At 43.9% G+C, this 16,010-nt stretch overlaps 1 protein-coding gene across 5 annotated transcripts in view; it reads left to right on the top strand.

Moving 5' to 3' along the window:
• The window catches only part of LOC147604983 (dynein regulatory complex subunit 7-like), a 321,324-nt gene extending 306,027 nt beyond the window's left edge, over nucleotides 1-15,297 (top strand). For 2 of the 5 annotated variants that reach the window (XM_086794269.1, XM_086794268.1), the window contains 4 exons: nucleotides 1,679-1,912; nucleotides 2,321-2,464; nucleotides 2,620-2,798; nucleotides 14,521-14,825. In XM_086794269.1, coding sequence (XP_086650395.1) covers nucleotides 1,679-1,912; nucleotides 2,321-2,464; nucleotides 2,620-2,798; nucleotides 14,521-14,782 — 819 coding nt within the window. In that variant the 3' untranslated portion in view covers nucleotides 14,783-14,825. Of the gene's footprint in view, nucleotides 1-1,678; nucleotides 1,913-2,320; nucleotides 2,465-2,619; nucleotides 2,799-14,520; nucleotides 14,827-14,849 lie in introns of those variants that run through there. The other 3 variants (XM_086794267.1, XM_086794266.1, XM_086794270.1) reach the window with 3 other exon arrangements.
• The last annotated feature ends 713 nt before the right edge of the window (nucleotides 15,298-16,010 follow it).

The raw sequence follows: 16,010 nt of genomic DNA, 5'->3' as shown, positions 1-16,010 counted from the left end.
CTCCTCTTTCTGCCTATAATCAATGCTTTGCAGAGGCAGTGTATACCACAACTCAAAAGTGCACACATTTGAGCCACACCTTGTATGAATGCCAAAGTATGTGCCAAAATCTCTTCTGAATGAATGGGGTAATGTCACGGGGACACACGGATCACCACTCTGCTGAGCAAACCTTCACTCTCACTCTCCCAGTTCTCACTCTGCATCTCTCCACTAACTATCTCACTCACTCTCTTACGCATACACAGCATGTTTAGTAAAACAAAGACACTGCATACTTGATCCACCTAGTGTAGAGGGCAACACAGAACAATAATTAAATGGCAAGATTGCTCTTAGTTACATTCCGGAAGTATTGCAGACTAATACAGAGCAATTGCCCAACACAGACTAACTACTATCACTATAACAAGCTTCATGACATAGACTGTCAACTATCAGTTGAGAGCATACAATGATTGCACCCTTCATACATTCCTTCTATCTGAATGTCTTTATCTCTTTCTGCCTAAACACCGTATCTCCCTTGACCAATTGCCCTTTTACGCTGAGTCTTCTTGTTCTTGATAACGGCTTTCTAGTGGTTACAGTTCGCCACCTCCACACGTGTGATACCGAGGTGGTTCTCACGACGTGTGGAGTGGGTTTCCTGCGCCTTTTGCCACTACTGAGCTGGTGGGCGCAATAGAAGGGAAAACGAGGGGGACGGGGTGAATTGCGGAAGGAGGGAATTTCTTAGGGAGAAGAGAGGAATGATGGGCAGAGGAGAATGGCGGACAGGTGGAGAGGTGCACAAAAAGGAGGAGAGTGAAGTGAGAGTGAGCTGGGGCACAGGTGCACAGCAGGGGAGAGGTGTGCAGGTCAACAATACGGGGAGCTCTTTAGTACCAAATTGAGTTCGGGTTTCAGCCACATCTTCGTGATGGGATCTGCATATGGAACACCACATTGGCACTCATTTGGGTACTCCTCAAGTTGTACAGAATTTGGTACCTCTTTCTCTTAAAATTTATGATTAAACGTAATCTCAATTGTTAGTTTCATGTTTTATTTGGAGTATCTTGAAGGCAATTGAAGCATGCACTTGTGCTTGAGCTTACTTCCAATAGATGCGTGCCATTTGTGCTTCTTCCTTATTGAACTTTATTTAGAACCCCATCACAATATTATTTCAATTGTTCATAATATTTTCCGACAAGCATATCTTTATGTGCATCCCAAAGCATATCCATACGTGTGTGCACGTGCATGCATGTATGTGTACATGCGCTTTTGAAAATACATATGTATACATATGCATTTTTTCATACGTTGAAGTGATAGTGTCAATGTGTGCCTTACACGTATGTTTGTGTATACATTCATGCATAAATGCATGTATGTGTACATGAGTTTGAGTGAATGTGCCTGCATATATGTCCATCTACATGATTGTGCATACATTTGAAGTAAGCTATATCCAGTAGGACCTTGTGTACAGAAACAAGAATAGGGATCATGACAGACAACAATATACTGAAGCCAACACTCTTAAACACACAAGGGAAATGGAGCTTGATAATTCAGTACTATCCTAGTGCAACATTCGCAATGTACTTGAGCAAGGTTCTGCATTGGCAATTTCTTCTTTTGTTTTTTTTTCCCAGAATATGACGAGCAACAACATGACAATTTTCAGGTTGATCCGTTTAGTCCACAACTGACAGCATTTGACAAATTGGATGAGTTCCACTCTCTCCTATTGGCTGAGCGTGAAGCAATCAAATCAGTTCGTGATACCGAGCGTGAGATAGAAGAAGTCTTGCAACAACGCCTGAGGGAAGAGCAAAATGTGGTGTTAGTTACTCCCTATATAGACATAGCTTGTGTCAAGCAAGATGATCTCTTCCAAGAAGGAGAAGATGCAATCAAGGTTCTTTTACTATCTTAATCTGCTAGATTGTTTAATTCTCAAGATTTTTATGTAAAGCGGCATAGAGGCGTTTCTGAAGAGTAGCTCCACCACAATGATCCTCGTCATTCTCATCTATTTATAGAGCATAATCTATTTTGCCTTCCGTGGGACTAGTCTATGTTTTAGATCATCTTGGTATAATTGCACACAATCTTTCTGAAACTTTTACACTGATGATGTGGTTATCAAGTGATGTGCTGTAAAGGAAAACCCCTTTTTTTATGCACTAAAGATGTGGATTTTTTCTAGCTTTCTCACTTTCTTTTACTTTTATGAGTACACTTCCATTTGTTTTAAAGGATCACATGTTGTGATAGAAGCGCTAAGATTCATTGATCAAATGGCATTTTCATTTCACCTTTGCAGATTCCAACTGACTATTTATCAGCTTTTCTACCACCTGGTGTAAGGCCAAGACAAAAGCTCACAAGGCAACAAATGCTGGATGTTAGAGACAGCTGCTTAAGAGCCCTGAAGGACCGTTTGGTTAACAGAGCCACTATTATACAAGTATGCTTTTAGCTAAATGGATGAAGATGGTTAAAACACTTCTGAACTGTTTTGTCATAGAGGATAAAGTTTTACCACTACATAATCAAGAGAACCATTGCAAGCCCTCTATGAAACTATCGAGGATAATTGGATATAATTTATCTTTTGCCTAGGCTCGTTATGATGAGGAGACTTCTGCTTTAGCTAAGAGGCGTGCCAACTTTGAGAGAGATAGGGAGCAAATGACTGTGGAAGATGAAGAAACTTACAACCAAGATTGTGAGAATGCTCTTTTCAGAATCCGAATACTTGAGTTGCGTGCAAAACAGCATGAAGAAGAGGCGATAAAGAAGTAAGAAGATCTTTTTTTTCTGCACGTCACTTTTTTTATGTTTTTTTTTCAGAACGGATACTTATATTAAATAAAATGAAATCATACAAAGGGAGATCTCAACCAATCAGGGGCACTATGCTGCCATAAAAGCCCAGTAGGAGTGAAGGAGAAGAAAACACCATGGTTCCACTCTCTCATAAATCTCATAAATCTTCTTTGTCTACGCAGCTCTAGAAGATCCCTGTATGCAAGCCCAGGTGGCCAAAAGAGTGTGAACGATGTCACTCCATATACTGCAAATACACTAGATGTCATTAACCTGAATACCCTCGAAGGCCTTTGAGCATCTGGCCTACCAGATATGCCACGCCGTGATACTAATCTCCCAGGTGGTGTCAATACTCAGCAAAGGTGGTGTGTATCGTGAATGGGGGATATCCTGAAGCAAAGATCTCTGAGCTATGCCCCTATGGACAAGTATGGAACTACTCCCTTGCCCTCAAAAAGAAGACGTGATCCAGACTGAGTCAACCATGCAATAGTACCCCAAGTAATATAGATAGGATCACTCCTCAATCTGCCCAAGAACTGGGCTATAGATACCCAGATCCTCAGTGCTCCTTTGCACTCCCATAAGCAATGATACACTATCCTAGATGGAGCTAGGCATCTAGGACAATAGGGGTCCACACCAAAAATAGATCTCCACTAGTTGGCGGGCAACCCACCATGTAGAAACAGCCAGAAGTAGGATACCTAGCTCCTCCCGAGCGAGTGCCAGCAGAGTCTCTACCGAATCTCCTCTTAATGGAGGGTGTAATGACATACTCTTTTTTTTGTAAAGCCACTGTTCAATTACTTTACTAGATAGAGAGAAGCACCCGCATGAGAGTGTTTCTCATCAATTCACAAAACTAAAAACAGTGGAATAACAAATCTAGATGTATCTAATCCATGTGTTGTAGGTGATGGTAGTCATGTAAGGATTGGTGCAATGATTGACGTAAGTAGTAGTACTTGTCACTCAAGCGGAGTTTGTTTCCACCATTTTGCCAACTTATTCATATCCCATAACATTTTTGCGTGGTTCGAGAACCAAGGTCGTGGAATGATCAATCTGTAGACTCTTGCTGTTGTGATTTGAGAGAGAATTTTACTAGAACAAGTGTCCCATGCCTTTGTAAGTGAAGGCTTTCAGCTGTTAGGGTTAGGGTTTGGAGGTACTGCAAACACAAACGGGGAAGCAGAGAGAGAACACGACTCTTGTTGTGTATTCAGTTGATAATGTGAAGTACAATAGCCACATAATAAAGTGGCCTAAAAGATGTGTTCACATGTCCGGCCATAAAATGTGCTGGGTGGACCAAAACACTTATAAACTGTTTATAAGTGAAACTAAGCTAAACTGGGGAAAAAACCTCCACTAGCTGAAGTAAAAAGTGCCCCAGTAATCTACTGATGATCACTAGCACTCCTCTGGGTGCATACACAGCATAAAACCCAACAAACCCCCCTAGAGTGATATGTGATCACTGTACATCATCCACCAAAAGGAAACAAATTGAAAGCAGTGCGGAATGCTTCGAATTTCGGACGTGGTAATGCCTTGGTGAAGATGTCTGCCACATTCTGATCTGTAGGACAGTAGATCAGACTCTGATATCACCTGCCTGGAGTCTCTCCCGAACAAAATGATAGTGGATCTCAATGTGTTTCGTGCAAGCATGAAACACAGGATTCTTGGCCACAGCAATGGCACTCTGACTATTAGTATAGATAGGTGTAGGCTCCTCCACTGAAATATCCATATCAGTCATGAGACGACGCAGCCAAACACACTCAACAGTAGTAGTGTAGGGTGCTCTGTACTCTGCCTCACAAGACGAAGTGGCCACTGTGGTCTGTTTCTTGCTTAGCCAAGAAATGCATGAAGAGCCAAGAAAGAAACAATTTCCACTAGTGGAATGTCTGGTATCAAAATCACTAGCCCAATCTGAATCACTGTAAGCGTATAACTGCATGTCACCCCCCTCAGGATAAAGCAATCCAAGAGACAAGGTACCCTGCAAGTATCGGAATACACGCTTCACAGCTTGCCAATGTGACAACCGCGGGCTGTGCATGAATCTGCTCAACTGAGAGATTGCATACTGAATATCTGGCCGTGTAGTACACAAGTAAATAAGGCACCCAACAGCCTAAGCATATGTAGTGGCATCAAAGGAAATACTAGTGACAATTTCATCCCAGGCTCCATAGGAGTGCTAATAGGCTTGCAATCCTGAAATTTAAACTTTTCCAGAAGTTTAGCAACATACCGTGATTGCAACAACCCAATGCCTCTGTTATCCTGTACAAATTGTATGCCCAAATAGTAGTGTACAAGCCCCAAATCAGACATGTCAAATGTCTGTTGCAGTATCTCTTTAAAAGCTGTAATTTTGTCATCATTTGATCCCATGAGCAAGAGATCATCTACATAAAGACTGATGACCAGCAGATCTTTCTCTTCTTTCTTTACATACAAGGTGGCTTCTGATGGACTGTTCACAAATCCTTGAGTGAGTAGGAAAGCATCTATCTTTGCATACCAAGCTCGTGGAGCTTGTTTCAAACCATACAAGGCCTTTTTCAGCCTGCATACTTTCCCTTCATGACCATGTTCTGCAAAACCTATGGGCTGATATACATAAACTTCCTCCTCGAGGTCCCCATGTAGGAAAGCAGTCTTTATGTCCAACTGGTGAACAACCCAACCACGATGTGCAGCCAATGCAATGACACACCTAAGTGTCGACATACGGGATGTAGGAGCAAATGTCTCCTCATAATCAATGCCCTTCTTCTGTGCATAGCCCTTTGCAACTAGAATGGATCCATCTGCATGTCTTTTCAACTTATAGACCCACTTAGTACCAATTGCTTTCTTGCCTTTGGGCAGATCAACCAAATCCCATGTTTGATTCCTTTTAATAGAATCAAGCTCATCCTGCATGGCTTTGTTCCAATGCACATTGTCTCGTGCATCCACAAATGAATCAAGCTCATCATCATCGTGTAAACTGGCTGCCATAACCATATTCAAATCCATGATGTGTGCATGCTCATTGGTCCGTGTCTCCCAACGAGTATGACCAGCAAGAGGACCCTCTAGATGGCTGTCCTGTAATGTCCTCAAATACCATCTAGGTATGTGTCTAACGTGTGGTGCCTGCTGCCCCATATTTGGTTCAGCTTCTGGCTCAATTTGCTGCTGAATTTCTGCACCATCTTCATGATTTGCTGGCTGTCCTGTACCCTCATGAGTTGGATCACCAACTGTGGAATGAAACTCCATAGGTAGTAGACCTTCAAACACATCATTTTCAGCCTGATTTGCATCAAAACCAGCCATGGATATTTCTGATTTTTCATCAAAAATCACATCCCGACTAGTGAATATCTTCCTGGATAGTGGGTCATATAACCGGTAGCCCTTGCTCTCACGGCTATACCCAACAAAAATGCATTTTGTGGCTTTATCATCCAACTTCCTCCTCAACTCTTTGGGTATGTGTGCATATGCAAGACACCCAAAGATACGAAAATGTGATACCGAAGGCTTGCGGCCATGCCAAGCCTCAAAAGGAGTAATGGAAACCAATCTCTCAAATCCTGCAGCTTGTTCAAGTGGCTAGACATATCATCTCCTTCATTCATTTTCTGATTTTCCAGCTCTCTTTTCAAAAACGAGATCCGAGCCTTATTACGAGCAGCATACATATGCTCCAAAGTCACCCATGCATTCTGTGAAGAGCCAGCTGAACGAATATGAGGTATAATAGACCTCTGTACTGACAATGCAATGAGTGACAAGGCTTGTGCATCTCTGGCATCCCATGTCTTCTGAGCATTTGTTCTTTGAACAGGCAATGGCTGACCTGGAGCCTGTACCTGTTGTCCTCGTCCACAAGCACCCCCTTGGGGAGGAGTCTCTGGAGCCAATGGACCTAGACGTGGTTCATCACCACTAACAAAATCCCAAAGACCTTTTGCCATGAGCACATTTCTCAGCATAAAACTCCACAAGGAGTAGTTCGTGCCGTCCAATTTGTCTTCCTTAGACAAATACGTGAATACATCACTCTGCTGTTGATTTGCCATTATGCCAATGCACAATGTTGTACCTGTGTATCAAAAAAACCCAATAGCAAGAACCCTGAAAGCAACTGTACTCCACTGAATACAATTAACCCAAATATGCCTGCACTCTCAATCCTCTGAATGTGCAACCCAATGCACCACTGACTGAGTAGAGCAGCAAAAATGGCTTACACAGTGCCAAAATGCCCAAAAATTGCCCAAAGTTACTGCACCCAAAACCTTGCAAGAAACCTGTAGAGTTTTCTTTGCAAGAAAGTCTGCCTGTATCTGCCAAAAGATTTTCACAGAGAAAAATGCCCAAACTTCAAAACTTGTAATGCTTACCACAGCTGTACGGAGTAGGTTGTGGTAGTTGTAATGAACAAGTACAGTTGGCTGTACTGTGCAGGTACACAGCAGGTACAGTCGTGGTACTGTACGGAAGCAGTACTGTACGGAAGCTTCGGTCGAATGCACAGCAGGTACAGTCGATTGGTACGGAAGCAGGTACGGAAGCTGCAGTCGAATGCACAATAGGTACAGTCGACTGGTACAGAAGCAGGTACGCAGCACTGAATGATGTACGGCTGTCTGCGCAGGTTTGTACGGAGGCGCTGTCTGTGTACGGGCAGGCACAGGTGTACGGAGCAGGACAGTAGCTGCTGTCGGCGAACCCGTACGGAAGGCTGTTTGCAGGTGAAGCTGTACAGGCAGTGCAGTACGGAAGGTGGTGATGAACAGTACGGGCAGGGCAAGGCAGGCCAACCTGGTGGCTCTGATACCAAATGAAGGCTTTCAGCTGTTAGGGTTAGGGTTTGGAGGTACTGCAAACACAAACGTGGGGAAGCAAAGAGAGAACACGACTCTTGTTGTGTATTCAGTTGATAATGTGAAGTACAATAGCCACATAATAAAGTGACCTAAAAGATGTGTTCACATGTCCGGCCATAAAATGTGCCGGGTGGACCAAAACACTTATAAACTGTTTATAAGTGAAACTAAGCTAAACTGGGGGGAAAAAACCTCCACTAGCTGAAGTAAAAAGTGCCCCAGTAATCTACTGATGATCACTAGCACTCCTCTGGGTGCATACACAGCATAAAACCCAACAGTAAGTTCCAATCTTCCAGTCTACTGTGTTGAGGGTTACGTAACACATTCTCAAAGTGCTGCAGTTGGTTTCTAATTTGCTGCCATGAAAGTCTCTAATGCATACCCAAACCCCATCTTCTTTGAGCCTGTGGGAAAGATAAAACATGCCCTTCGGGGGATATGACATCTTGGACAATACATATTCCTTTAGTAGACAAGAAATAAGATGGTCGAGTGTTGTAATCGCTAACGGTGTGCAAAAGCTCTACTCCAATGTATACTTTCTTGTCTCAATGAATTCGCTATCTCTCGAGCCCTTCCAGATCAATGCACATACTGGAGCACCTTTTTCCAGCCAGCAATCAATCTGCTTGTATGAACAACCAGGAATCTTCCCATGCACATGTCCAAATATTATGTCCCAATGTTGTAGCTGCCATTTGCCAAATGAGGATGTTTGAAATTTTGTACATATTGCTACTACCATGAGTGTCCAAGGTTGTTCCTGTGCAAGCAGAGTATGTAGCAATGTTGCTTTTCCTGCCAATACATGATAATGAATATTAAGAACATTTGGCCCACCATGCATTTTGGGCAAACAGACTCTCATATCTTAGAAGCTGAGCGGTTTTTTACGATGCTTTGTCTTCCACAGTACTTCCATTGTCTGTGACATAAAACCATCAATCTGTGTTTTTGGTCATATCAAAACTGGCAAGAAAAACTGAATGTATACCATAAGAATGGATTGCACAATTCGAAGCCACACATGAAGAGGCCAAGTAGATAAGTGCCAATAAGCCAATTTTGCTTACACTTTTCGAATGACCCATTCAATGGCATCTCGGTGAGACACTTTCCATCCTAATGGATATGCCAAGTGCTGAACAATGTCAGTGGGTGAAAGAATTTGTCCCGGCCATAATAAGCTATGCCAATCCGCTTTTTTTAAGGGCAACAATTTTGATTTCCTAAAGTTTAACCTTACCAAAAAGCTCATGCGCTTGCATACGTACACTAAGATCATGCTGCGTATTTTTAGGGAAGAAGAATGAGTCATTAGCATATGCCTAAGCTACCAAATCATGACCTTGTGGCAGCTGCAACCCATGTAGTTGTCTATTGTCAATGAGTTTATCCATATAAATTAACAGAGGATGAGTTGCAATTGCATATAACAAAGCACTCAAGGGGCAGCCCAAGGAGAGCACAAACCTGTGTAGTATACACCATGCCGTGTTGTCTTGATATAGCCAATAAATGACATTACGCATTTTTTCTCCAAACCCAAGTTTTGTCATTACTGCAGCAATGTAATCCCACTGAATAGTATCAAAAGCTGTCGCCACATCTATTTCCAGTAATAAGACATCCTACTCTATATGTTTGGCATATTCTATTCTCACATGCATTACATATATTATCTGTAATTTGTTGCCTAGGGACAAAGCCATACTGAGCTAGATGTAGGTCCATGGTACCCTTTCAGCTACAATCATATGTGAGTAACCACGAGTGTTGTCATTTATTAAAGTCCCCACATATAAATGCATTTGTCAGCCATGGATACTGTCATAGTTGTCACGGTATGAAAATATGATACGGTACCGTATGGGAATTTTTGTTACGATATGAAATTTTGGGATACCATATGATAAAATATGGTTTATTTTTTTAAACACTTACAAATGTAGACATTTTCAATTTGGAAGGGTAGACTCTAAAGAAGTTGTTTCAAACCAAAATTTCATTAAAAACAAGTTTGAAGTGACAAACAAAAGTACATTAGCCTAGATAAATGATGAATCGGGATATCTGATAGAGGTGCGATGCGAACTAGGCGTGAGTACAAAAAGTGAGTACAAAAAGAGGGCCAAGGCTAGAGCCTAGAGGCTAGGTAATAGAAAGAGACTAGACAAAGGCATCGCTATTAGAGCTCTTGCGTAAATCATCCTCAGGAGAAGAGGACACATCGGAGGCCTCGCCGAAGTCGTCATCGCTAAGAAGGTTGTCCTCACAAATCAATTGGCACAAGTCGTGTGGATTTTGGGTTGGCTCTTTGCCCGCCCCGACTTGGCGTCCAGTTGAGGCTTTCTAGTGGATCCCAAGGGGCACTCGAGTCCTCTATCTTGGATGCCAGGTGGACATCGATATCTCCCCAAAGCAGCAATTAGCCCCTCTTCTTCTGAGCATTCATAAGAAGATGGGCTAATTGCTCAGTGAGGCTTGGTCGAGTAGTGGTGGCGAACCAAGTTCTTCTTGCCACCATGTGGTATATCACTTCTTGCTGGGCCTTCTCATGGGCGTGCATTGGTCACGTTCAACGGTTGATCCGCAACTTTCTGTGGGTTGGTAGTGAACAAGGGGCTTGCCCGGGCCAAGGTGACCTAGAGAGTGATCATACAGGCGCGCCATAGAGGGGGCTTGGGCATCATCGACCCCGCCATTCAGAGTCGTGCCCTTCTAGGCGAGCTGATTGTTAGAGGACTCCTTCCAGGTGGCGAGCCTTGGAAGGATTTCCTTCTGGCCAACATTTCAGCCCGTACACCAAGTCTAGGGGACCCTTGGCCGCAGAGCACGAGATAGATCTTCACAGAGATGTGGGCCCGTCACTTTAGCCCAACTTTTGAGGACAAATTTGCAACTAGTTTATTACGAGCTTGGGATCACCTCAGGCCGGCCCTTAAACAGCCTGTTCCAGTAGCCTCCGAGGAGCGTCTCCGACAACCCTTGATTTGGAACCCCCTGAACGGTTTACCTAGTGGTCACATGTTAGGGGCTCGCCCTCATATATCCTAGGGAGCTTTGAGCACGGGCCCTACTAGGTCCCTTGGAGATTGGCTTACATTCAAATAGCTCCCCCCAGTGGCTCAGGAGAGGGGCCTTACTAGGATCCGAGGCAGGGACAAAATCAGCCTCGACATCGACTCTGCCATTCCTCCGGAGTCGCTGATCCCGATCCCCAACCTTACCCCCCCGCAATGGCTAGGAGTGTTAACCAAGCATGATTTTCTCCTGGTAGTTCTTGGCGTGGATGAGAGCTCCGCCTTGCTCACCTTTTGATTGGACCTCGTGGCAAATTAGTGAGATCAAAGCCCCCCTTGGAGGACTTCAAGGGATGCACGTTATAGAGGGTGAGGGTGATCATATTCCATGCACATGAGTGCCACATTGACCCACCACCGGCCAAGGTGGCCAAGGAGAGACTCTGGCGTTTATGGATTTGGGAGAGCCGGCCCATCATGCACCTCCAGTGGGACCTAGGGGAGTGGACTTGGTGTCAACCTACAGATAGGGAGGAGACTCTGGGTACCCCATTTTTTGCATACACCGCACGGCTTGGCCGTAGGATTCAGATGCCTGAGGTCGAGGGCACTCCGGCTGCAGCAGGACACTAGCAGTCTCAAGGCCTCTCACCACATACTCTCTCAGATTTCTGGAAGAGGTTCTAGGACAGTTTTCGACCTTGGAAGATCAATCTCTTTTTGTGGTTGCTAGCACATAGGAGTTGGCGGTAGGCACGTGGTTGGCCATTGGAGGTAGACCAGCATGATGTCCGAAATGTGGCCATCCCCAAGAGTCTCAGCAACATTGTCTTTGGGATTGCCCGAAGGCTCAGCAGGTTTGGCAGCGGATTCTTCGCATCTTCGCTATGGATAGGGCCTCTTCCCGTACTATTACTTGGGGACTATCACTTGGGCCACTAAGGCCAAGGTTGTCATGGCTTATGAGGAGGAAGGTGGGGGACTAGCCCTTTAGGTCTCTCACCTTGCATCTCGATAGCGCCAGTCCCAGCTCCATCTACTAGTCACTGGACTCCAGTTCGAGCCAGAGATGGGAGATTTGTAGCAACATTTCCGCATGGCACATCTTGAGAGCTCGATGCAGCAAAGCCATCAAAGGCACCCACACCCCGCCTACAGAGTCCATCAAGAGCATCTGGCTCGACATCATTCATACCCTCCATGGCCAGTGTGGGAAGCTTCAAGGTGGTTCTAACCGCATGAGGAAGCACCGGAAAGCCTTCCTGAGGCTCTAGCGACCTGGTCCTTTTCTCATAGATAGTGGTGGTGAGTCCACTTGACACTATAGACCACCTGTGTGGTTATTCCCTCCTCCACCCCGTGTATGAGATAGCCTTCTCCTCATAGAGCGGCCAGCCGGAGGAGAAGTGCATCCTTCCCCCCCTTTTTTGTTCTTTGATCCTTGCTCCCTTCATGGAGGCGAGTTTGTACTTAGCCTTTTAAGGCTGTTTTCTGTTAACTAATAGAAGGATCTTGTTTCTGGAAAAAAAAAATACAGACATCAAAGCCCTAAAAGAGGGCTAGGTACATATGGAAGTCCACACAGGCCCGTACTTCTCCGAGGGAGTACGGGGCTCAGGGGTTTGGCAATTTTGTTTAGGCCTCATTTGTGTAAGGTGCTCATAGTGGTCAGATGGGATGAGGAGGCCCAATTCATGTGGATACACATAGCCCGGCTGGGCCTACAGATTTTACACATCACAGTCTGTGATGAAAAGGCCCAATTCATGTGAATATGCCTAGCCTCACCTATTGCCACCTGAGCTGTTAGCTTTTGCACAAGACTTGATGGACATTCACCATATGCCCCTCTCTTTGCAGATATTGTGTTGTTCACTCAACAAGAAGACATCCTCCTATTGGGTGACTTCACTGCACAGACAATGGGGATGTAGGTACAAATGTACAACTCTCATGGAAACTCAGTGATGCTCTCAGAGATGGAACCAACAGGGTTAGAGATATAGCATGCCTCAGTGGACATAGGGCATATCACTAGCTATCACAGGAGATTCCTAGGGATGGGGACCATGCATGACTTGTTGATATATAACAGGATATCCTGCTGGCCATCATCGGACAGCCTTACCTGCTGGCCAACATATCCATGACTATCAAATGCTTTTATTACAGGGGATTTTAACAATTCACCTACTTATGTTGACAATTCGTCTCTGATGGTTCTCATATGATACGCATTGAGAAACAGGTGTGAGATCAAACCCCGACTCTTTTGGATGCATGCGATTTCTGGACACATTTCATGCCTTAGTAGCTGGGCTTTACTTTCCATCATAATGCACTTACAGACTACTGGGCGCATTTGGACAGATGGTATCTTTTGCATGCTGCCCAATATGATGCATATACCTGCAAAATGTGGATTGTAGAATCCACACTTCTTCAGCCAGGTGAGGGCGCGCACACAGTGGGGATCTTCTAGAAAGCCTTTGATTGAGTTCCAAGATCACAACTCTCAGACCACTTGTATGAAAGGGTGCAATGTCATTATACAAGTCAGTGATAGGACGGATCTGGGTTCCTAGAGGCCTTTCTAGTGAGATCAAGTAACACCGTCATGGTCAAACATGGCTACCCACTCTGTACATTGAGGAGAACTCAGATTTCATTGGTAGGTTTGGAACATGAGCTTATGGTTGGCAAAGACAATCATACCGATTCTCTTATATGCTGATGACATAGTCCTCATCTCAGATCGTCATGGAATTATGGAGATATTTGGATGCTTTACAGATCACGAGGAATCTGGTGTGGCGGCAGAGATGTCACTGTGGGCATTGCTTTGGCAAGCGCCCCATCTGGCTGCAGGCAAATCACTGTCCTAGGAATCAAGAGAACTCAATCCGCAGGATGAAGATAGTCTTTTGCAAACGATGGCAGAGAGCCATTTGGGGAGTTTCTCCAGAGGGGATAATCAGCGTGATACTTCCATCAAGCTAAGTATGCAGTGGCACTGTGTAATGCAAAGAAAATCCTACACTAGGCACTATCCACAAGTGGGGCTGAGTCGAATTCAATCTTGATGTAGCAGTGGCCAAGATATTGTACGACTAGGGAAGATTGGAACAGGCCATAGGCAGGCCATAGGCAGAGGATTTATTATTGTGGTTTTGGACTGATTCGACTGGGGTTGAGGTCACCAAGTGTTATGACATGATTTGTTGCAGAGCTGGTACTCTGGTTAAGAGTCACTGAGCACCCACTGAACTGTGTATCGATTCCTTTGTGAAAGTAAGTCCCCAGAAGGATTGTTGGCTGCATCCATGGTCCATTTTGTATCATGTGTGTTTTTGTGATAAATAAGTGAAGATTCTTTGAGTATTTTATGCAGCCCACTGCGGCTACAATAAGAAGGACAAAGTTGACACAGAGCAGAAAGCAGGTGGGCCAGAGAATTCTTTGCAACGGAGCATGAACAGCGAGTTTCACCTCTCTTATGTGAACTCTAGCTAGACATTGGCACCCAATCATCTTAATTCACATCTTTTAGTCCTTTTACATCTTTTGATGACTAAAAATATGACTTGTAATCTTTCCTATAAACATCTAGGATTCCCAAGCAGGACATGGAACTTCTCCTAATGTGATGGGGCTCCTTATGTGATGTGAGGAGTGGATGAAGTTTTTTTCTTTCCTTGAGTAGATCCTTATGTAGTCGCAATTTGGAACATGATCGGAGGTGGCTTGGTCTATACCAACAGGGGCCTACAGGGATTTGAACTCGGGGCCTCCCCTCCCCAAGTCACAAGCCCACCTACTAGGATACGTGCCATTGGCAAGTGCAGGAAGTTAACACTGACCAAATCTTCCAATCTATCATTTATAGCGCAAGCATACTTCCTTCTAATTTCTTCAATGCAAATTTTCAACGACAGCAATTCCAACATATTGCCTGGTGCATTCCCTAAGCTCACAAAGTTTTACTTCTTACTCGTACATCTATCTTTGTATTCTGTAAGATGATCTAATTGTCGTTTGTCTCATCCAAAAAGCAATTACAATTTTTAAAATAAAACCTTTATTTTGATAGGTACCTTGAACTCGAAAAGAAGCTACAAAATGATTCACGACTTGCACGTTTATATAGAGCAAGCTCCAATTAAGAAGTTCTTGACTTGCAGCCGTTTCTGGTATTCCAAAGGGCCATCAAAGTTTTGGTGTAGAATCTATGTATGGCATACATATTCACCTCCATAGTCACAAGTCCATGAATTGATAAAGGAATATAAATAAATTTCATTATAGAATAAAAACAAAAGTAAGTCTTAAACTTTTAGAAATTGGCCACTGGCCCAGCTTCAGTAGGCAAGGGTTACACTTAATTTTTTGTGTAGAGAGGAGCCTCTTGTTTGGTTGGAACCTTGCTCGTGTTTTATTTGTCACCAACATCATGTGTTTTGGTTGAGATACTAGAGCATGTGTTATTGAATGATCTGACCAAAAGCAATAGTTCATTTGCGACATTGAAAATTGGTCAAGTGTTGTCTTGTGTATTTTTGTTGGTACAAAGTAGTGGGTTGCACCAAATTTTGCATTGTGGGGTTAGTTTGTGTTGCTTGCATAAACATTGAAATTATTGGAAAAAGAGTCTGGATTTTCTTATTGCGATGCATGAATTAATGCCAAGTTATAAGGTATCAACCTCATTCTTAACAGCACGCGACTGGCTCCAATGCCCCACCTCTCTTCCTCGCTATCCTTCCCACTTGACAGCCCTCCTCCCGTCAGCAACCCCTTACACCAACCATGTCCTCCACAAACTCCATGCTTGCCCTGCATGCCTAGGGATGAACTAACCTCTGAGAGAGAGAGAGAGAGAGAGAAAGAAAGAAAGAAAGAAAGAAAGATATATTAACGTCTGCAAAAGGCCAAAATCGGCCTATGAGACAAACAAGTAGTACAATGATGTTCCTCCAGTCATCAAGAGGAAAATGTGGAGTGAGAATAAAATGTACAAGTATGACAGCACGACCATAGGGGACTCAATGGTGGTGTACAAACGAGAGGGTGTGGATGGAGTACTAGGGCTACTAATGCATCTCTATATGCTGAAGGGGTGATACAAGTATGATATGTTATCTACTCCTAACTCCATCCAGTCCCATAGTCTGGGTACAATATGTCATACATCCGATCCTGATCTGAGGATGCCGTAAATGTATGGAACATGCGTCTTGGATCATAGCGAAAA

The sequence above is a fragment of the Cibotium barometz genome, chromosome 60 (genome assembly GCF_041138505.1).
Source record: "Cibotium barometz isolate CiBa-2024 chromosome 60, ASM4113850v1, whole genome shotgun sequence".
Taxonomy (NCBI): Eukaryota; Viridiplantae; Streptophyta; class Polypodiopsida; order Cyatheales; family Cibotiaceae; genus Cibotium; species Cibotium barometz.
The sequence above is the reverse complement of the archived record's forward strand: the minus strand, read 5'-3'. Positions and strand labels throughout refer to the sequence as shown.